This window comes from Anopheles maculipalpis, chromosome 2RL (genome assembly GCF_943734695.1).
Source record: "Anopheles maculipalpis chromosome 2RL, idAnoMacuDA_375_x, whole genome shotgun sequence".
NCBI classification, from domain to species: Eukaryota; Metazoa; Arthropoda; class Insecta; order Diptera; family Culicidae; genus Anopheles; species Anopheles maculipalpis.
In genome coordinates, this window is record NC_064871.1 from 55,401,913 (window position 1) to 55,423,714 (window position 21,802).

At 45.6% G+C, this 21,802-nt stretch overlaps 7 protein-coding genes across 12 annotated transcripts in view; 4 read left to right on the top strand and 3 right to left on the bottom strand.

Moving 5' to 3' along the window:
• LOC126558508 (uncharacterized) overlaps positions 1 to 21,802 on the top strand; it is a 246,009-nt gene that overhangs the window by 137,872 nt on the left and 86,335 nt on the right. The window lies entirely within an intron of this gene.
• The window catches only part of LOC126558569 (annexin B10-like), a 292,795-nt gene that overhangs the window by 109,671 nt on the left and 161,322 nt on the right, over positions 1 to 21,802 (top strand). The window lies entirely within an intron of this gene.
• Positions 1 to 21,802, top strand: part of LOC126557740 (regulator of G-protein signaling 7-like) — a 279,291-nt gene that overhangs the window by 85,461 nt on the left and 172,028 nt on the right. The window lies entirely within an intron of this gene.
• LOC126567284 (uncharacterized) lies at positions 289 to 2,127 on the bottom strand. The gene is made up of 2 exons (XM_050223514.1): positions 1,980 to 2,127; positions 289 to 1,911 (listed from the first exon to the last, which is right to left on the bottom strand). The coding sequence occupies exons 1-2, from the start codon at positions 2,073 to 2,075 to the stop codon at positions 289 to 291; spliced, it is 1,719 nt and encodes a 572-aa protein (XP_050079471.1). The 5' UTR covers positions 2,076 to 2,127.
• LOC126557738 (DNA-binding protein Ets97D) lies at positions 2,430 to 4,142 on the top strand. The gene is made up of 3 exons (XM_050213615.1): positions 2,430 to 3,585; positions 3,657 to 3,770; positions 3,847 to 4,142. The coding sequence occupies exons 1-3, from the start codon at positions 2,430 to 2,432 to the stop codon at positions 4,140 to 4,142; spliced, it is 1,566 nt and encodes a 521-aa protein (XP_050069572.1).
• LOC126558858 (probable U3 small nucleolar RNA-associated protein 11) lies at positions 4,399 to 5,187 on the bottom strand. Its single transcript, XM_050214936.1, has one exon. It carries the CDS (start codon positions 5,158 to 5,160, stop codon positions 4,399 to 4,401), a length of 762 nt encoding a protein of 253 aa, XP_050070893.1. The 5' UTR covers positions 5,161 to 5,187.
• The window catches only part of LOC126556576 (filamin-A), a 47,069-nt gene continuing 33,134 nt past the window's right edge, over positions 7,868 to 21,802 (bottom strand). For 5 of the 6 annotated variants that reach the window (XM_050211900.1, XM_050211897.1, XM_050211899.1 and 2 more), the window contains 6 exons: positions 11,010 to 11,320; positions 9,992 to 10,940; positions 9,132 to 9,371; positions 8,863 to 9,056; positions 8,142 to 8,790; positions 7,868 to 8,080 (listed from right to left, as the gene is read on the bottom strand). In XM_050211900.1, coding sequence (XP_050067857.1) covers positions 7,896 to 8,080; positions 8,142 to 8,790; positions 8,863 to 9,056; positions 9,132 to 9,371; positions 9,992 to 10,940; positions 11,010 to 11,320 — 2,528 coding nt within the window. In that variant the 3' untranslated portion in view covers positions 7,868 to 7,895. Of the gene's footprint in view, positions 8,081 to 8,141; positions 8,791 to 8,862; positions 9,057 to 9,131; positions 9,372 to 9,991; positions 10,941 to 11,009; positions 11,321 to 16,811; positions 17,048 to 21,802 lie in introns of those variants that run through there. The other variant, XM_050211901.1, reaches the window with a different exon arrangement.

Genomic DNA, 21,802 nt, shown 5'->3' on the forward strand with positions numbered 1-21,802 from the left:
TCAATGATCGATGGAAGTTGGTGGTTGGTGAAGAGTTGTTATTCAGTGTTAACTCTGGCATTCTTAACATTCATTTCGCATGTAAAGTGGCAATTCATTCATTTTTATTTTACATAAAAAAGTAACTAACTTTAACAGGTATCGAAGGTTCTACAGAGGAGTGTGTGTGGGCATGTCGAGGCAAGTGTTGCAAGGGTTGATGAGCTCAAAAATGTTCGAAAAATGATAAAAAAAAAAGAAAGAATGAGGAAGCGTAACAGTGCACACGCAGTCTTCTATAAAAGCAGTTCACTTCTTGTCCGTCGCACGCGGACGGTAGGGAATCTCCACCACATTCAGCCGTTCGGTGTTGCGCGGCCGGAATGTGCTGATGGGATCGTCTTCATAGGAGTTTTCGGTCGATGTATCGGACGATTCAGCTGTGTCGGATGAATCGGTCGGATAGAAGCACACGGTCGAGTTTGGGTGGACGCGATGGTTGAACGCTTGGAACTTGTCCAGATGGCGTTGCTTCGTGACGCCCGTCAAATTGAGATCACCAACGAGCAGCTGGATCCGCTCACTTTGGGCCGCATCGGGGCGTATAGTTTTGGGCCGATAGATGACCAACCCTTCCTCGAAGTAGAAGCCGTTCTTAAACAGCTCGACCCGCTTCTTGGCCGGCTCCGAACAGCTCGGTGCGGCAGGAGCCGGACCAGCCGGCTCGGCCCGCTGTCGTTTGGAAGCGCCAAGCGTGATAGATTGAAGCGAACCGACAATTTCCCGCTCTGTGGGGGATGCCGTTTTGCTGGGCGATATGATCACCAGTTTGTCCTTCGGTGCCACAACCGCTGGAGACGGCTGCTGCTGCGGATCAGTCGGAGGAAGCGGCTTCATCCGCGAACTGGACGGTACTCGATCGCGAGCTGCGAATGGAGTAAAAAACACCTCATCGCTATCGCTTTCCGATGAAGACGAGGTGGAAGTAAACTGCATCCGGTTGGCGAACCGTTGGGACACCTTCCGCTGGGAAATCGGTTTCGCTCTCTTCTGGCGTGCACACTGCTCTAAAGCTTTGACGTACATCTGATCAGGATCGTACCGCTGTTTAGCCGGCGCTGTTGCACGTTCACCCGATGATGCACCCGGCCTCTTGCGGGGAACCGTTTTTTTGAACACTTTGCGTCGATCGCGACGTTCCGCCTTTGTCGTGTGAGTTGTTGTTTTTTTCGTAACAGGTGAACCGATCGTTCGCGAAGATTGTTTGTCGATCGCTGCTTTCTGTCTCGGATCATGACTGTACTGTGGCAAGGCTTTCTTAACGTCGCACGCACTGTCCGATTTGGTAAGTGTTCGGGGCAGTGGCAGCGACAAACGGGAATTAGCCAGATCACTTTTCTGATCATCCATTATGATGCCAAGGCTGGTGAGACGGCGCACTGAACTCGTCACCGAGTACTGCTTGATCATAGTAGTCACCTTGAGCTTGTTGCTGATTTGCTTGTTTGAGCGGATGTACTGGGCTGTGTCGACTGAATAGAGCGAATCGGCATCCGCGTCCATGCGCGTCTCCGTCTCCGTTACCGTCGTAACCTGCTCGGTCTGGTAGTGCACGTTGTAGTGGCCGGTGATGCTGTGCATATGATTCCGCAACCAATTCTCCACCTTTTCGTGGCTAAGCATGCGAAACTCGTTGTCATCCAGAATTTCCTTCAGCCCGTTCGCTTCCCACTCTCGCTTGCGCAACGGAACGGCCACCTTAAGCTGCCGCTGAATCTCTTCTACGTCCTCCGGTGGGCTTTGCTCGTCCGACGACGCTTCCAGAACGTCACTGACTGAGCTTTCGTCGCTCATGTCCTGATCGAGCATGCCCATCGCCGTATCGATATCCATACTGTGGTCTGATTGATTTTGTGTGGTTTCTTCGTATTTCTACAAACACACAAATATAATACACATCAACATTCTATTGAGCGGTTCATTTGGTTTCGCCTCCGTACCTGTACGAGCTCTCTCCAACGGCAGTTTCGCCGCCCTAAATCTTCATCGTTTGGCAGCACTTCCTCAACGTTCGTTGTCTTTATTTCGGTGGACATTTTACAATACCAAGCCCATGCACGATTTTCATCTCCAATTCCGCGAATCTACTCGGGAATCGATCTCACACACAAAAAACGACAAATAAAAATTACACATAAACGACGACACAAAACAAACGGAACGATCCAACATGTTTTGTTGATATGATCGCGTTTTGACAGTTTGTTGGTGTTTGCGTTGATAGTTCGTCCATGTCAAACAGCGACGATTGTTTTGATGTCATTACATACACGCACACACGCAACGGGAAAACAATCGGTGTGTACAGCGCTGCAATTTGCAATAATTCCTACGAAACGGAGTGTAAAACTAGAAAATTTAAGTGGAAAGTCGTTTTACTGGACTAGTCAATGGATCCGCTCAACATAAAGCTGGAAGTGCCGGACCTTCCACTCTCGCTCGGCGACGATGGACTGATGATGTCCAGCGCCGATTTCCTCCCAACCGAAAATGACCTGTTTCTCGGTGACGATGACGACGACGTGATCGTGGTGCACATGGATTTGCGTGAAAATCTGTCCACCCTACGGGGACTGGTCGAGCGGCGCATCGGGCTTTCGCTGAAGCACTACGAGTTTTGGCTGCAGGGTTCCACCATGCTCGAATCCCACAAAAACCTGGTCGACCAGTGCGTGCAGGGCGAAGGGTTGGTGCAGATCAATGTGCAGGTACAACCGAACAAACGGCGCATCAACATAGCGGATGTGTTGAAACCGACGGACGAGGTACTGGAATCGTACCAGCGTGAAATTGAGCATGCAGCCAAGGAAGCGGAAGCGGCTGCAGCAGCCAAACGTGCCGCGGAGGAAGAGGCAGCCGCAGCCGAAGCAATTGCAGCAGCGGAAGCAGAAGCAGAACAAGCCAAACGGGCCGCCGTGGACAATTCGAACAGAACCGATTGCGATACACCTTCCAAGGTGGCGAATGAATCCCAAGAGACGGCTATTGCTGTTGCGGCCATCATCGATTCGGTCAGTGCAGAGGAACGTGAAAAGGAGCGCGAAAAAGAGCGCCGGAACGATAGGGAAAAGGGTGGAAAGTTAATACCGGCGGTCAAGGAAGAAGTGCACGGTTTCGCGGACAATTCGCTGGACGACTGTGACGAATCGGATGGAGAGGCAGGCGATGAACCGTTGGCAGCGTTGCCGTGGGTGTACGACAGTGCGTTCAAGCGTGACCAGCAACGGTTGAACATTCCGGACGATCCATCGGAATGGACGATGGCGCAGGTGAAGCACTGGATCCAGTGGGCAGTTCGGACGTTTAACCTGAACGGCATTAAGCTACAGGATTGGAGCATTACTGGCAAGGAGCTGTGCGATTTGGATGCGGACGATTTTAAGCTGAAAGCACCGAACGATCCGGGCGGTTTGTTTTGGATGCATTTGGAGTTGCTAAGACGGCATAAGATTGTGGCCACCCTGCAAAAACCGACCGAAGGTGAACAGCTGGTTGAGATGACCATTCGGCGGAAAATTCCCAAAGTCAACATTGGCAGCAAAAACGGTAGGTGACAAATGGCCCCCCGAAGTGGTATGGATGGTTTAATGTTTTTTAATCTTTCCTCTCGCTCATAGACGAATTTAGCTACTGTGGCAATCGAACAGGGAACAATGGGCAGATTCAGCTGTGGCAGTTTTTGCTGGAAATTCTCACCGACCGTGAACATCGTGCCATTATTCAGTGGATGGGTATGTAACGTATACACCGAATTTCCCAAAGAGTCTATTGACCGGTCGTCTTATTGTCGCTTCCCATTTCGCACAGGAACCGAAGGAGAGTTCAAACTTTGCAATCCGGAACTGGTCGCACAGCTGTGGGGCGAGCGCAAGAACAAACCGACGATGAACTACGAGAAGCTGTCACGCGCTTTGCGCTACTATTACGACGGGGACATGATTTCGAAGGTGCACGGGAAGCGCTTTGTGTACAAGTTCGTGTGCGATCTGCGCGAGCTGCTGGGTTACGATGCGTCCGAGCTGTCGGCCCTGGTCAACGAGGGATCTCCGGTTAATGCAGACACGCAGTACGACAGCCAGAATTATGATGCTGATTTCGATTGATCCACGTATGCTGTTTGCGGTTTCTATTTTTACAGCGGTCCTAGGTTATCCTTTTTTTCGAGAGAGTGTTTTGTAATCGGTATAGTTATACGCTGTTTTGCATAGGTTTAAGGGATAAGGGTTGTTTTATGGACAGTTAATTTACATTTATTTGACCTTTTCGATCTATAGCGATACACTCATTATGAATGATAACTAGATAAAGTAGATATAAAGAAGATTGAAAACAAAGTTACACCGTTAACCCTACACCGCTTCAACGTTTTCTTTCAAACTTGAACTTAAACAGCGGTGCCTGATTGGGCGTTCCCTTAGCAACCAGTTTCGGTTTGAGAGCTCGCTTCTGCTTCAGGGTACGCTTGATTTCGAGCGTCTTCTGTACCACGGTTAGCTCCTTCTCACGGTCAATGCGTCGCATCAGCTCGCCGTACGACAGGCCACGTTCCCGGTTGATACGCTCTATCTCATCTGCACTGACGCTGGCTAGCTGCAGCTTTTCTAAATCGCTTAACCGCGGTCGGTTCGAGCGGCGCCCGATCAGCGCTGGATGTGTGTCCAATCGCTTGGCAAGGTCAAAGTCGTTCGCTTCCTGTTCGTCCTCCACAAAGAAGATGTGTTTGTTGGGCGTTTCGTTTACTACATCGGTCATGTGCAGTTGTCCTTGCAGTCGACGTATTTTGTTCGCCTCCATCGTACGCTTCATGGTGACGTACTTCAGGTCCTGTGTTTGCATTAGCTTGATCTGATCTTTGGTAAACTCATCACCCTGTTCCAGCTCGCGATGTTCGCCTTGTTCGATTTTCGAGTTGATCATGTGGTGGTAGAATTCATCGGGGTTCTTGTTTAACGCTCGCTTCCGGAGCAGCTTCAGTGTGGCTTCTTTCTCATTGCGATCTCGTGCCCGCTGCTTGTAATCTTTCTTTTTCTCGAGCAGCCCAAGATGCTGGCGGGCAGATGGTTGTGCTCGTTCACGGTGCACTTTCTGGTTCGATTTAGCTGCTTTCTTCCAGCTGGACATTTTGAAATGTAGCACTGAACGGCGATGCACTAAAGCTGGAAATTTAATTTGCGTTCGTCGGTTGTGGCACGAATAAAAGTAAACAGCGGAAAGCGTGTTTGGTTGTAGGGAGTTTTGACATTTGGCGAAACGTCAAATTGATTATGGCGGTGAATGACAGTTGCTACATTTCAAATAAACAAACCGAGCGGGCTGCAATTTTCGGTATGCGAAACGGCCGCCTTTACCGCTTGAACTGAACAGATTCACTAAGAATGTGTGTTTTTTCAAATCTGATATAGATTGAATGAGTTCTGGTACAATAGAAACTTATAGGATAGTTGCTGTATAGTCAGAACTTAGGCATTTTAGTTTGCTGCTTACTAGTTTCAGCTTTTTCTAAGTAGCTGCCTAATTTAAATATTAACGCTCAACGTTGCATAACAAAAAGAGTAAAAAAGGTTGATATTGTTGGGATAATGACACGGGAATAAACAAATTACAGGTATAGTAATGGAAATAATTGTATAATTTACAAGTATAAAAGTAATACAGAAAAAATCAAAAGGAAGCAATAGAGCCAAGAAGGAAATAATCGTAAGACGAAATAAATGTTAAATTATTGTGATGAAATAACAGTTAGGACAGCAAATACAGGAAGAAAGCACGTGCGAGTAAGACAGGAACGGAATGTGAGTTTTGATCGTACTGATAATATACGCTACGAAATAAAATTGTTTTGTCAACAAGTCAAAACAACCTTAAAAATGATTGCAAACGTTGGACGGAGATGACGACAGAAATGGCGTTCAATGATTTGGGTAATCGATTTAATAGATTTCATACTGTTTTATGTTATATTACAAACGTTGTGAGTAATCTACGGCTAGGATGTTGCAGTACTTGATCGTAGAATATTTGAAACCGAATGTTTGTGATATGATGAAGGTTGTACGGAATAATCGATTTGTCGCTCATTAATACCCTTTTGCAGCATTATATCCGTTATTAAGGATTTCATCAGAACCAAGATGGTTTTGTTGGAACAAATCTTGAAAAGTATGTATAACTCTCCTTTTCATAACTCTTTGACGGATCCTAAGGAAATGACGGGAGTACTAGATCTCCAAGAACAATCGGTTCGGAAACTTCAAGGTTACCAACGATTTCAAAGATTTTACTGATATGTTTCCATAGCAGCTGAACGGATTCTCTGAACCGAGTGCAAAGCAAGGTGATCGCAGGTTTATCCGTTGACCGAGTAGGCAGCCGTCAGGAGCATTGTCAAAGGGATCTCCTCTAAGCCTCAATCCAGGGGCTTATTTTAATAAGTACGTATTGTAAATCCATACTAAAAGCCTTATGCTGATATGATTGGAATGAAGCGGCAAAATACGATCCTTCAACGATCTTCAAGAGTTTGGAGATTTCCATTAGGTCGGAGACCTAATCGGTCGATTAGGTGGGGTCCAAAGACGATTAGGTTGGAGGCATTAGGAGGCAATTATGCTCAAGACAGCAGCTGACAGGCTAGATTGGGTAAGACTCAATGAAAATTATCTCTCCTCCGGGAAACATACTATGTCCTCCGGGAAACATACTAGCAGCTTAACATCTTCTTTTACCTACAATCGACCAAAATGGGCTACTCATATGCTGTTGGACCCCGCAACTTCGAGGGACAAAATCTGCATGTTTGTATCAAATAGTTTGTCGTTATCTTTTCCAGTAGAACCCGTGCATATCTTTTTATTTTTTTCTTTCAGTGATTCCAATCAAGAGACACAACTCGAAATCGCGAAACAAGCTTATCGTTTACACAATCGCTTTATTTATTTTTTTGTCTCTTTTTTGATATTTCGATTTGACAACTTTTACTTAAACCTTATTTAGAAGACTGTGAACGTCGTTTCCACAAGGAAGTAGGTTTTACGGGGGTACAAATGGAAGCAAAAGTAAATGTATATATATATATTAATGGATAAAACAAAATAGTCGAACGTAACCATAATAGAATAAAACTCAAGAGCGCCAGATTCAGTTGAAAAAGGAATTGCAAAGGGAGCGCGGAAACGAAAATAAAAAATCAATTAAAAATAAACCGGACACAAACATAAACACTTAGAACGATGACACGATGGGCTGTTTAAAATCAAGAAACGAAAAATAGTTTACACAGCTACAAATGAGACGGAGAACTTGTTAAAATATAAAAAAAAAACATACTGCTCCGGGACAGACAGGGTTGGATGAAACAGAGACTCACAAAAACCAGGGTAATCTATAATAATAGTTAAAATGAAAATAAAATTACGATTTGACGTGCACCTTACCGCGTGTCTTAATACCGACTTTCCTAACCGAATGATGCAGTATAACAGATGGTTTGAGGAGGGAGGGATGGAGGGGGGGGAGAGAATGGGCGTAGGGGGTGGCTAGATGACAAAACAATACCGGCATTTGCAATAAAAAAATCACCATTTAAACGTAAACACACCATAAAAAGCATGCTGCACGGTAAGGACTGCACGTCGGACACGCGGGAGCTTTCTCTCGACTGTTATACATGGCCCCAGCCGATAACCTGTAGTTTGTATGTGTGAGTGTGTGTGTGTGTTTTCGTGTTTAGGGATTGAGGGGACTTCAACAGTACTTGAACGAGAGATTGGACTTGAGAGCGCTTTCGAGTGTCGCTTGGCAGGGCGCGCTGGGCGCGGTTGGTTATGGCGTCTGTGAGGTACACGGGTGGACGGTCTTTAAACTTCTACCTTAAACGGAGAGCCAGGGATGTGATCATCGCCCCATTTCACCAGCAAAATGTAGTCACCGCGCTCGCGAACCAAATAGTTGACCGTGTACTGGTTGCGTCCTGTGTGCTTTATGAAGACCTCATCGCACGGCCCTTTCGGTCCGTAAATGCCAACGAAAAGGATGTTGTTGCCTGCACGAAAACGTGATCCATGTTACTGGGTGCACAGCTAAAGTGAATGAGCTCTACTTACCCGCATCGCCGGCATTGACCGTAAACTGATTCTGCTTGCCCATGTACGCCTTTTTCAGTCCCATACCCTTCGATTGGATTTTGCTAGCGTCCGATTTGAAGATGGGCAAGATGACTCCCGTTCTGTTGCCACCCTTCGATACCTTTGCCACCGTTTCCACGATAACCGACGAGGTTTCCTGCCCACCTGCTTCGGCAAGACTCTCGCCAGTACAGTTGATCTTGAACGGTGATCCCACGATGTGCATCTGATTGTACTTGATCGTCATGTAGTAGTGGCCGGGAAGCAGTGGCGTGTAGCGCACCTTGTAGCCCTCTTCCACTTCCGTGCAGTCCATCGCCACCTTGGCCGGTCCGTCCACAGTCACGGCAAGCGTACCAGCGCCGGCATTGCACGTGTCAATGATCAGATCGGTCTTTTCACCCGTCTTCACATCTCCCAAACCCTTGCCCGAAGCATGTACGGCTGCCGGATCCACATCGTCCTTGCCCACCTTGATGCGGTACGGCGAGCCGGGTATGTGCACACCGTTAAACTTGACGTGAATCGCATGGATGCCGTTTTCGCGCGGGTAGAATCGCACCGAATACTGATCCTGATCGATCAGCTGGATGAAGCAATCGTCTTCGTTGTTGGAGGGTGCAACGACCTAGGAAACAGATTTGGATGACAATTTGTCTGCCTTCACATCGGACACCGTGCCATTACGACTGTGACTTACCTTTGCATCCAGTTCACCCTTGGCACCGTTCTTGCGCACCATAAACTGAGCCGGTTTGTCAGCCTGCACACAACCGGTCGGGAACTGCGCCACCTCGAGCTTGTGCGCTTCGCCCATTGCAGGTGAGATGTAAACTTTGAACGGAGAGTCCGGAATATGGCGATCGTTGAATTTCAACCCGATGCGATAGTCGCCTGTTAGTGTAAGCAAGGGCAGCTCATTAAACAAATGCGACAGAATGATGCAGGCACATCATTGATAGCACTTACCTGGTTCGCTGACGACGTACGAAACATCGCAGGAACCATCCTTGCGATCTTTGAACTCGATGTCTGCCTTGCTGGGGCCTTCGACCGAAATAGCAAGAGTACCACCACCGGCTTCGCGAGTCCACACGTTAAACTCGGCCGGTACACCCTGTTCACCGTGTTCCAGACCTGGACCGCCAGCCTTCACCAGATGCGCTCCGGTATCCTTTAGCGGGCCGACGGTGAACTGGAATGGCGATCCTGCAAAAGGGAAAAGTCAGGAAACGAATTAGAATACCGATAGTGAAATTATGTCCCATAATCATCCCTAAACTAATGTTCTGAGCAAATGTGGCAGCGATGGGAACCCAGATTATGCATCCATATTCTAGAAACGACCGAACCCAAGCTCAAGGTTTTCATTTAGACACGTATAGGGATAGCTTAGAATCGAACGAAACACCAAATTCTTTGATGCAAATTATATGATTTTAAATGAACTAATACGTTAGCTTAGTTTTCATTGGTGGTGAGTGGGCCCACCTGAACCTCAGTAGGTTCGGAACCATCCGTAAGCGAACCAGAATTGTTTGGGTGGCATTCTCTATTGCGAAGAGTTTGACTCCATTTTAGACTACTATAAAACTTTTGGCAGTCTGACCAGATTCATGGATACTCGAATCCGATAGAGAAGGTTTCATGTAGCTCGAGAGCTCATTAACCAACACTAATTGTCATGTCCGGTTGTCCGATTCAATAGCTGCTAGTGCAAGCTTGAGTTTTTCTCCAAACTCCAAAAATATTAATAGCTCTAGTGAGGCGAATAAAAGTTGTTATTTCTAAAACTACCTTATTCGAAACGACTTGACAAGACTACTTACCAGGAATATGGATCTGCTTGTACTTGACGGACACCGTGTGCACGCCAAGCTCTTTCGGGATGAAGTGCACGGCGTACAGACCATCTTCGATCTCCTGAATCTCGGCATCTTCGCTCACGCCGCCGGGCGAAGTAACCGTAGCGGACAGATCGAACGACGTAATACCAGGCATTTTGAACGTCAGCTTGCACTGGCTGCCAACCTCAGTGATTGGCACTGCCTCACGCTGGCGCTGAATCTTCTCGCGCTGTCGGTTCGTGCCCTCACCCGAAACTTTCACCGTAAAAGGTGATCCGGTTACGTGGTGGTCAGCAAACTTCAGGTTCACGATGTAGTAGCCCGGTTCGGTCGGTTTGTACGCGATATTAAGCGTGCCATCGTCCTTGTCCGTGCACTGGATCTCCGCCTTGCTAGGTCCCTCGATCGAGAGTGACAGACCACCGTACCCGGCGTTGCGCGTATCGATCGAGAACACGTTATCCTGGTGCGTTTTGCCCTCTTTTAGCGCATTGCCAGTCACGAGCACCTTCTTCGCGTCTCCTACCTCGCGCTCACACACGTTTACCTTGAAGGGAGAGTTGGCGATGTGTTTGCCCAGTCGTTTCACCGACACCGTGTGCTCCCCGATTTCACGCGGTGTAAACGAAATGCCAATGTTACCGGTCGGCATGCGTTTTAGGAAACAAGGCTCTTCCAGTCCGGATGGTGCCTGAATGGAGGCATTCAGCGAACGGAGGTCGTTATCGCTGATGACACCTGGCAGTGTCACCTCCGAGCAGGATCCGACCGAAATTTGGTTACGTTTGCGGCCTTCACCCGTGATCTTCGCGAAGTATGGCGAACCCTTGATGTGCTTGTCACCGAAGCGGACGGAGATTTTGTACTCGCCGGGTGCTGTCGGCAAATACGAGACTGACACCGTACCATCCTTGTTGTCGTGGTAGGTGATCTGTGGATGAAATTATGCAGACAGGTGATGGCAGAAACCGAATCGAAGCAGATCGACAGATTTACTTACATCCGCTTTGCTAGGACCTTCAACGGCCATTTGCAAACCACCGGCACCGGCACCCTTGGTGGAGATGATGAACTGCGCCGGTTCGCCAGTAACTCCATGAACCAGACCCGGTCCGTATGCCGTCACGTAGCCGGACGAGATCGAATCGACGTGGAATTTGAACGGTGAACCTTGCACATGCTCACCGTTGTACTTGACCGCGAGTTCATGGATACCTTCCTCTTTCGGTTCGTAGCGGATCGAGACGGTTCCATCGTGGTTGTCATCGATCACCGGCTTATCTACTTGTCCGCTAGGCATCTTGACTTCGGCTGTGGATGAAGGGCAAACAATAAGAACGGTTAGTTGCACATTAGGGTAAGGTTAAACCATAATTATATTTTTCTAACGTTTTCAATTGTACATTGATACGGTATCGGGGCGGCCCGGTGGTGTAAGCGACAGCGGTGCCTGTCTTCAATCGGCAGGACCGGGGTTCAATTCCTATCCGGGCCGTCTCCCAGTAGTGAGAACTGATTATCTAATTACGTGGTATGAGTAAGTCTAGTAAGCCATTCGATGGCCGGTGTGACCTTACGGTCGTTAAGCGAAGAGAGAGAATTAAAAGGAGTCATAAGATCAAAGAACTACTCTTGTTGTTTTCCACGATATTGAATTCTTCTGCTTCTTCCATGTTTCACAACCAATTAGGTCACGCCGGCCATAGAATGGCTCACTAAACTTATTGATACCACGTATTTGGCTAGTCTGTCCTCACTGTCAGAATCTGCCTGGGAGATTGGTTAAACATTGTTTAATGTTTGACGTATCGACTCGAAAAATAAAATCTATTTGAGGCGTTTCCGTCGACAGACGATGTATGTTAGACGTAAGTAGAAACATATGCTGGGGGTATATATTGGACTGGCAGACGAAGACACTAGCCTTTGAGCAGTTCATGGGGCTTCTGCAGCAGTCAAAGACGTACCAGCTTTTACCATCAGTTAGGTGAAGTTTTGGACGTTTTCAAAGATGCGAAACTACCTGTACATCCCTGGTGCGTAAATCAGTGTTTATTGGCATAATGGTGTTGCCATCACCAACTAGATTTTTTGCGAGATTTTGCGAGCTGCTTGATACTTTGATAAGCTCCTGTTAGAAAGGCGAGCCTCCAAGTAATGATGACTTAGCATCATCGTATGGCAGCATTTCGATTGCAGATGGTCTCCAAAGTCTGCATCTTAGATTTTTGGAAGGCTGTCTCTAGAGTTGTTACCATGAAAAGCCATGAATACTCATCTTCCAGGCGCAGGTTCTTGGTGGTAGCAAAAACACCTGCATGTTTGTCATCCACCTTTACATGACATATGATTTTGGTCATGTTGTTTTTATAATCCTCATAAGCTTGGCCGGGATTGTCGGTGATTTCATTGCGTCACATAGTTTATCCCTGGGTGTGCTATATGAGGCATTAAAAATAAGAGATTAAAGGAGTGTAGTTACTGCTTTTCTAATTCCTCTGAGATTTTTCGGTGTGGAAAATGCTGCATGGGCAAAATCTCATGCACGAATCATCCATAAACTAATTTTCGGGAGGCAAATAATGAAGTTATTATTTGATGAATTTTTTTAAAAATTATGTAAAACATAAACACAGAAATAGAATGGAATTGACTTCGAAAAAACAACGGACGGTTTCTGAATAATATATATGTACGTCCTATGACTTGATAAGAACATCAAACCGTGTTCTATGCCACTGACCAACTGACTTTCTGACGTGCAATGCTTTTGGCAAGATGGTTTCATCAGAATTTTCTATGTCCGTTGAAGTAGTAACAACGATTCAGAGCAGCATTAGGAATCCAAAAATATGCACCAGAGCTGCTAAGTAAGTCGTGGCAAGCACTAAAGGAATGTTGGATTCCAATTAAAAGAAAAACATATGCACGAAAGAAAGACCAACTGCTCTTTCAACCTCCTGGTCCTGCAAAGATAGATAGCCAAGTGTCATACGATCAAGAAGGGGGAAAAATGCCTGACAGAATAGAAGACGGTGACGATTACTGCTGCCGGGAACATTTATCATCCTACGCATATCAAAAGGATGTCGCCACAATCACCAGCACCGTTGAGTTGGTTGGTTGGTTGAGAGGGCTTAGGAAACAACAACACGTTACACAACCGTGTGTTTCCCTGTTTTCAAGGCAATCATCATCCTCATCCTCATCATCGCCGTCATGATCATCAGCTTCATCCACCAGCCATCACATCTCATAATGAACGTTTTCAAAAGTGTGATCCATTCCAGGGGTATTTTTATAAAAATTCCTTCGCGCTTAGTCGCAGATCGACGACGACGTCATCTACCATCGCCGAATTGGCGGGCGCACTTTCTCGTTCTTTCTTGGATGTTGGTGGTATCTCCCTCTCTCTTTCTCAGTTCCACATCCAAACGACCATAAGGGGAGGTTCCAAAGCGAACATTGGGATACATATTGGGTACACCTGTTGTTTTTTTGGCACAATTTATTTGGATGGATCTAACGAAATGGTGGACCCTCCCCGGGAAGCATCATCTGGGCAGGTTGTGCGTGAACTCACACACATCCACACCTACCACCATACTTGCTTTGCTTGTGTCCCGTCGCGATCCTCGCCTATCGTAATCCGGTCGAAGCAATACCGAAGAATGAAGCAGAACGACAAAATTGGCCTGGCCTTCTTACGTTTTGCACCACCGCATGATCCGATCTTCCAGGGAACCATAGATTGGGTGACTAACAGGAAGGAGGAAAAATACTAAAAAATACACACACGCACACGCATCACTTCGCTGTAACTTGGCGATCTTCTCGATCATAGTTTATTTTTGTGTGTGTATGTTTTTTTTTTCAATTTTCCTTTTCACTGTCCAAGGGAAACCAATGGCAGGGAAAAGATTTTGGTTAGAAATTTTCACAACCTCTGTCTCGCTCTCCCTTTCAATTTTTATTCTATTTTTTCATCCATCCATCCATCCATCAGTTTGGTTCGTTTAATAGCATTAGGGTAAAATCAACGGTCGCTGATCGTCGTCCAGAGAGAGAATTATGGAGGACGCAAAATAATCCTATCCAGCGAGCGTGTTGTACACCTCCCCCCGGGTGTGGGCAGGCAGACAAGCAATACACACACTTGCAATCATTGTTTTGCTTGCCAGGCGTGTTTGTTTATTTGTAGAAGTTCGTTTGCTCATCGTCGCTGCTGTTGTTCGCCGTGACGCATCCGTGGGTCGTAGATTTTCGGGCGATCTGTCCCATCATCTCACCCCGGAAACATGGCGGTTCCACAGTTTTGTAGCAGAAGCTTGTCGTGTTGTTCCATGACGGAAACAATCGGCAAAAATGGTTGTTACGCGAACACACATAATCCGTGTTTGCAGGTGAGTGGCTGGTGTGTCGTAAAGATTTATGAAGCCACAAACCGGCAGAGCAGTCTTTCGCTACAAATGTGTCCTCGTTGGTGCAAACAACGGTGACAGCAAAGCTTCGCATGAACGCGTGCTCGTACGAAATCGATCGGAATGTTTATTCACTTTAACCGTTTGGTTGGCAATAGATTTGGGGCATTTATGTAGATTCTACTTAAATGCAGAGCATTCCACCTGTTGCTTCTAACCGGCCCCCTGATCGCGTTTCCGCCACAGCAATCATAAGCCGATTGTATAAAGATGAAGCGATGCGAGTAAACAACCCGGTTGTTTACGCTAGTTTTGCGCTGCCGATGAGGTTTTATTGGTTTGTTTAATTTCGATCGGTCGTACAATTTATTCCGCATTGACGAATATGGCGGCGTATTCTGGCGACGTTTGAATTCGACGTTGTTTGGAAGGAAGAAAAATCCTTCAAAAAAGTCTGTAATTATTGTTCCTGCATAAAGTGCGAATCACAAGTAACAATAGTCTTTAATTGAAGTTTCAAATCATTATGCATTATCGATTTATACAAATCAAATACTTTTGCTAATGTACAAAGTACTGGGCGTCCGCTTTGACATAGATTTTTTTGTTGTATCATGAGTCGTTCTTGCGCTGCACAATTGATTCATTCCAACTATCGCGTCTAGCTTAAAGAAAAAACATTCTAAAATCAAAACATTATAATTAATCTAAAATATTATAATCCATTGAAATTACGCACTTAGTAAGGCAAAGTAAGCAAAAAAAAACACACTTATTCAACATCAAAAATGAGGTAAAATTTTCTGCTCGATGGGAATTAAAATTTATTATTTCAACTGCTCGAAAGGTCACACACGGTTTACCAATGCAAGGCCTTCCATCATCTGTGTGTTTCGTTTAGATTATTAAGTATGTGGCGATGGGGTCGAAAAGTGTGAAGCGCCACGAACATCTTGGTGCAGCATCCGTGTGGTGAGATTCTCTGCTTAAAAGCTTCCCATAAATTATGCGTCTGTAGTCGTGTTGTAAAGAACGTGTGCGGTGAGTTGTGAAACAGCATAGTTTGAAAAATAAGCTTGACGAAAACATGCATAGCTGGGATTTTGGGAACATCTCTAGTCGCTTGACAACCAACAAAGAACAGACTGATGGATTTATTCTGCTTAGTTAGACTACTAAGAAGGAAACAATTGCTATTGAATAAAAAAAATATCCAAAATTCTTTAATGGGCGATTGATCGCTTGAAACGAATAAAAGTTTTTCCATTGGAATCCCTAGATCTGGTGTGTTTGTTACACATTTCTAGATTCTTTTGCCACCATTCTAACCTTGCTCATTAGCTATCCTCAAGCCCACCGAAAACATTAAACACCGTACAAGCGTTGTTTATTTTAGTACCTAATGTGTGTGCGCCAATCTTCGGATACAGCTGTGTGTAGTTCTCCCATACAGCCCAGCCCCATTCGATCCGTTTCCGTATCTAGTGGGCCCTGATGAAATGACTAGTGAGACCGAAAGTCTGGCGCTTGGCGCTTGAGCTATACTCAATTCGCTCAAGTGCGGAGAAATTGTCGAAAACGATAAACAGACTTTTTTCTTTCGATTTTACCTTCTTAGTGTGGTAAAGAACCGGCAAACCGGTGCATGTGTGTGTGCTCATTAATGAGTGCCGGCACGTTTTGAGGGATTACTTTCAAGTGTTCCCACTTCGAAAGTCAACAAGATGCTTAATATCTCACGGCACGGTTCGGCTAAGACACCGACTGTGCCAGAGTTCTCGAGTGCCAGAAGCACCGTACAGCAAGCAAGTGTTGACATTTCCCTCTTCAGTCGTACGTGTGAGGTTTGTTGTTTTTTTTCTCTCTGTTGGGAGGCACGCGTGCCGCACTACAAATTGTTGCAGCCAAGCTTGGCACTCGCCACAAAACGGTTTGGCAAGAGGTTTGGTTGGGGATCGAGCGTGCACCATCGACTTTGAATGAGTCGTTGCAGGAATGTGTTTTATTGCTTAAATGAAATTTAATCGTCGATCAAGAGGAATTCCCCCACCGGCCGCATACCGGTAATCGTAATAAATTTCCTCGACCGAGGGACGGCGATCATTAAGAGAAGGGTTTGGGTGAGTGGATCTTGGAGTAAGTTGTTGTTAAGATTTGTCGGACGATTTTGCTTTCATTTAGATTGTGCCCTAAAGAGCAGTCAATAGTGAGATATGGCTAGGATATTGCAAGACTTTTTCAATGCCGTATTTGTTTTTACCAAAAGAAGTGTGTGCGTGTGTGAGTGTGTGTGTAGAGTTTACCCAAAGCATAGTAAATTGATATTGTGCGCGTCACGCTTCCCTCTTGGCTATCCAAACGCCTTCTACCAGCTCCATTACCTTTATGCGTTTGGAGAAAGAATCCGCTCAGCATGTTCGTTGGGACGAAGTCGATGTCCGGGGATTCCAACACCGGCACGTCCTGCTCGATGAAGAACACCCGCACCATCTCGCGCCGATCGTGCTCGGACACGGACATGAAGCGCGAAAAGCTTCGATAGAACTGACTGTGCTCTTCCCATGTCGCTTCAACCGGTTCGGAACCCTGCTCCTCGTCGTCACTCCACATGATTACTATTGGTCGCGGGATCTATCGGACCGGGTGCCGAAGGGTCGGAGGAGAGATGTTAAGATGGGGTAGTGTCTTAACAACAAACGCAACAAGGGACACGCGTCCGCGAAGTGCTCGGAGGCTGCTCTGGTACGGCAGAGGGATATTTGCGCAAATGTTTGCTTGCTGTGACCGCGCGGCGAACCGTTCTCGCTGTAACCGATCCAGGCTTTTTTTTTACTGATCACTAACTAGGCCCGGTAAGAGGATACGTTCATTTTCCACTTTCCGCTATCATATTTAGAACATGCGAAAGATAAACCAGCGAGAAATGGACAATTTGTTGAGACAGTTTTATTGTGCCACCGATAATAGCCAGGATGCGTCCAGGATGCTGTAACGTTGAGAACGCATCGACTCTCTGATTTGGTGTATAAATTTTGTTGTGTATGCGTGTGTGTGTGTGCCTCTGTGTGTGAGAAGGAGAACTGTACATAGCCAGTTGCGGGAATAGGTGAATCTCAGGCGATCTCATGTGGAGTGCGGAGCAGCTGTCGGATTTATTACGTCTCTGATACTTCAGAACACCCGAACCGAATTGAATGCGAAATTTTAAATGGAAAACAAATTATGCACAATGGTCTGAAAATTTTGTTTTAGAGGCAACAATATGCCTATGTTTTGGAAATGAGAATCCTTGTTCTAGTTTGCTAAGCTAAGCTAAAACAAATTGCAAATGTATTAGCAAAATAATACGAATACTTCTTTGAAGCCAGGCTTTCGAGCTAGGCTTAGAAATTAACGCCACAAGCGAAGAATTGTTTTATTCCAGTTTTCTCTCAGTTATATAACTAGGACAGTGCAGCGTAATTAAAACAAACAGCTGCAACCACACGGCGCGAAACAGTATCCTGGCAGCATGATCGGACATGTTGGTGGTACAAGGACAACAAACGTTAGGCCACTTGGCTACAAACGGATAAAAGAATCCTTGAACATTTCGACGACTTTATATGGTAAAACACATTTCACTGACACGAGTTTCTTGCGTTTTCTAACCACTACAAATGATCACTGGTATCCTGCAAGAGTGTTACAGAAGTGCAGCTTTCCTTAATGTGCCACTTCTACACATTTGGAGCGATTATTGCAAGAATACAATACAACAAGAATAATTCCAAAGATTACTAATCATAAAATGGCGTGAAACTCAAGAACACTTCCAGTTTGATTTCACATTCACAAGCAAATGCACAAATTTTCCCTAAAATTGTATGCGACACAAACTCACGAACGATCACGATTTAATTTCCATTCACGATTCCCAATCTTTCATTTCTCAAACATTCACTTTGTAATGATCAAGGACCTTTTTTGTCACGCACCTTGTACAGCTAATCCCCAAAAACTCGCACTCACACACAAAGACACAACCAGAGAAGGGGAAGGTGGGACACAGTTAAGTACACGCACTCACTCAAGCTCTAATGTTGGTGGCTGATACGCGGTATGATTACTAAATACGGTTCGAACGACGACAGTCGGGCAAGGAGTGTGAAGCATCCGCCAAAGAAAAAATAAAATAAAAAGTTAACCTGAGCCTTCCGCCGAAAGCGTGCTTCTGAGCTGAATACTGAACGTCAACTGATAAACGGGTGGCCGGACACGAGATTCAGAAGCATTGCAGCATATATATCGCCGAGAGGTCTTCAGCGGTTCCAGAGGGGATCGCGAGCACCGAATCCGGGCCGAAACCGTTCAGCAGTGTGGTTCGTTCGTGTGAGCGGATTCGGTATTTTTGAGCGCAATCGGCTATGATTTGCTCTTTTTTCCAAATCCTCCCCCCCCCCCCCCCCTCCGCTACACACCTCAAACATTGGATCCTCGTTGGAAGGAAAAAAGGAAAGTGTACCGTGGGGAGGGCGTTTGGCAGGAAAAAGAAAAGTGTGTAAAACTTCTCCTACACACAGTGACAGTAGATCGTCTCCCGAATAGAACGGGAGGAAACACAATTTTTGGAGGTATTATAAAAAAGGGATGGCCAGATCACATAATAAGGATAGACGATAGGGAGTGTAAAAAAGAAAGAACGATCGTCATTGTAAGGTTTTGCCGCGAGGACCGCCGGGGATTGAGCGATGATGATCGTTGGAACGATGGTAGCGAAAACACAAAACATTAACTTTTCCATCTTGCCGTCGTTGGATCGGACGAACTATCCCTCTCACCAAACGTAGAAATGTGCTTCAGATGCTAAATAGCCATTTGAGCTGCACGGATATTTCTAGATCGATGTGTTTTCGGAGAAATGCGGTCCGAAAATGACCATAATGATCGTGCCAATGTTGTCACCAACCCCAAAAGATTCACCATTCTCGCATAAACGATACGAACTTTCCATGAAGCAAACCAGAACCGGACATTAGCTCACAGCGAGCGATTTGGACGACGTTGGTTGTGGTGGTTTATGTAAGTGTATGTGACAACGATCGCCGGACACACTGGACGGGTATCTATTTCAACACCGGAATATAGCGTGAAAAGATTCTTCCGTAGTGCTGCTACTCATTCACCTCGCTCAATGACGCCATCGATCGGAAAATACGAGAAAAACGAGCGTTCGGTTGACAGTTTTGGCAGCGATCGTGATGCAACAACAGTAATGTGTTGCAATTTTATGTTCCGACACGGTCGATCGGCCGTCGATCATCGGCTTAGCACATCAGGTATGGGAAAATGATTCACGGACTTGCAGCTGACAGTTTAAACGGTAGCAGCCACGTGTCCGGAGGCACGTGTACCAAATTTATCAGCTCTGGTAGCATTGGTTCTCTCTATCGTCAATCGAATATTAGTCCACAATCCAATCCATGGGTCGCACTTCCGTCGTGTTGACTTAAGCGACATTTTACGTGTGACTTTGTTCAACACATCAGGCAAAACCTTTTTTGTTGGCGCCTGTTGCGTGTCAGTCCGTTTTATTTTTCTCGTGAACGGGGAAAATACTTTTTTATTTCACCACTTACATTTTGCCACGATCGGGTACGGATTTACACTCCCCATCTAGTGCTAGCGGCTTCGTGAACTCGGAGGATCATAAATTTATGCATTTTTATAACAAGACGGGTGCGTGCGCTGCTGTCCAAGAACGTACGATTCTTCGGCTCTGCTACACACCTATACACTGCTACACAGTGTAGCAGCAAGCCGTACGTTTATATTGACCTCAGGCGCACCGGTTGGAACGGATGGTTTCGACGGTTGGTCACGATCACGATGCCATCACCGCGCGCGCCAGTGGTTGACGGTATATTTTTGGAGCCGATGAAACGGGTGACAACTGCGCAATCCACCGTACCACGTTCTACCACACCAGCATCATGGACACCGTGCCATTTTCCCTTCGAGGAATACCTTCGAACCATGCTCAAACTGCTCAAACATTTCTGCCCGGAGGGAAGTGTTTAAGGCTGCCGTCGTTCTGAGGGCAGAGAGTGAGTGAGAACTTCCGAAAGAATGTGACCGGAGATATAGATGCAAACGAAAAAAGTTGCCACTAATACAGAGATACGGGGAGATGTATGTATGCTGAATTTATCATGGTACAAGCGGACTTACCGACACGCATGGATCGACTTTACATTTCTTGCTCACCTACAATCTCGAGAATCCATGAAACGTGACTGATATTTTGCCAGTCGATCGAGAATCGAATCGTAAGATTGAATGTGCATGAGTAATATACCTTAGGTTAAGTTGAAATAAAATAAATCATGAAAAATGTAGGAGCAGTGCCGATTTTTGTATTCAGGAGGGCCATATCCAGCGGGTTATCAGAGCACAATGAAAATGGAAAAATGGAAAAAAGATTCATGCAGAAGGAGAAATATCATGCAAGTTGAACGCACACTTCAGCGTTTACAACATCATTTGAATTCCCAAAAAGATTTTTAAACAAATGTTGTGCTACTTATTCCGACTATTTAACCAATATATGAAACCGAGTCGTTAAACTGCGCCTTTGAAGTGATAGTATATGGCGTGTTTCGACAAAATATGCTTATGACTTAGTATTAATTTTCAATATTCAAAGTTTTGTTCGCGTGAATATATACATTTGAAGCACTGTCTTCTACTGATTGTCTAAAGTTGCAACTAGAATTTGAGCAAGAAATAAAATCTTGTATGTTTTATTATAACTAGATAATTTATTACTTTCGGGTTTTCTGTAATATGACCAATGTAAGTGAATTTATCATCCTAGTTTGTCTGGTGAAAATCTTCTTCATCGAAAATATTGCATTCGAACAAAGCATCAAACACAGCAATTTGCATTTTTTTTTCTCTTCATTTTCTTCATGTACCATAAAATATAAGTGAGAATATTTTCAACCGTCCATCCCGTTCGTACGAACGTAACATGGTATTTTGTTGCCGCAACCGGGGCGGCATAAATAAATGCAAACGATGATGGCGACAGCCGGTTGCTTTCCAGCAAAAACAAGGAAAAAGCAGCAAATATACAAAAAAAAAAAAAACGCAACTAGAAAGGGATGCACCGGGCCCCAACGTTGGCGGTCGGCACAAATTAGTAGGTTTAATTAAAATACTATTTGCTGGTGATTTAATTAACATTTTCCGTTTGGCCGTTGCGTGGCGCGATCGGCGCGGCCACCTACCACACGTCATTCGGTGCGCGTCATTCGTGGCCAACAACCGGTGCGATAATAAATGTAAATGGCGTTAAAAGGATCGGCCTGGGCAGCGAGATTTGCACGAT

What these genes read in the sequence shown, in the direction of transcription:
- LOC126567284 (XM_050223514.1), bottom strand. Translation starts at nt 2,075, where the DNA reads ATGTCCACCGAAATAAAGACAACGAACGTTGAGGAAGTGCTGCCAAAC. An exon ending in GTTGGAGAGAGCTCGTACAG is followed by an intron (nt 1,912 to 1,979) that starts GTACGGAGGCGA and finishes GTGTGTTTGTAG; the next exon opens with AAATACGAAGAAACCACACA.
- LOC126557738 (XM_050213615.1), top strand. Translation starts at nt 2,430, where the DNA reads ATGGATCCGCTCAACATAAAGCTGGAAGTGCCGGACCTTCCACTCTCG. An exon ending in CAACATTGGCAGCAAAAACG is followed by an intron (nt 3,586 to 3,656) that starts GTAGGTGACAAA and finishes TCTCGCTCATAG; the next exon opens with ACGAATTTAGCTACTGTGGC. An exon ending in TGCCATTATTCAGTGGATGG is followed by an intron (nt 3,771 to 3,846) that starts GTATGTAACGTA and finishes CATTTCGCACAG; the next exon opens with GAACCGAAGGAGAGTTCAAA.
- LOC126558858 (XM_050214936.1), bottom strand. Translation starts at nt 5,160, where the DNA reads ATGTCCAGCTGGAAGAAAGCAGCTAAATCGAACCAGAAAGTGCACCGT.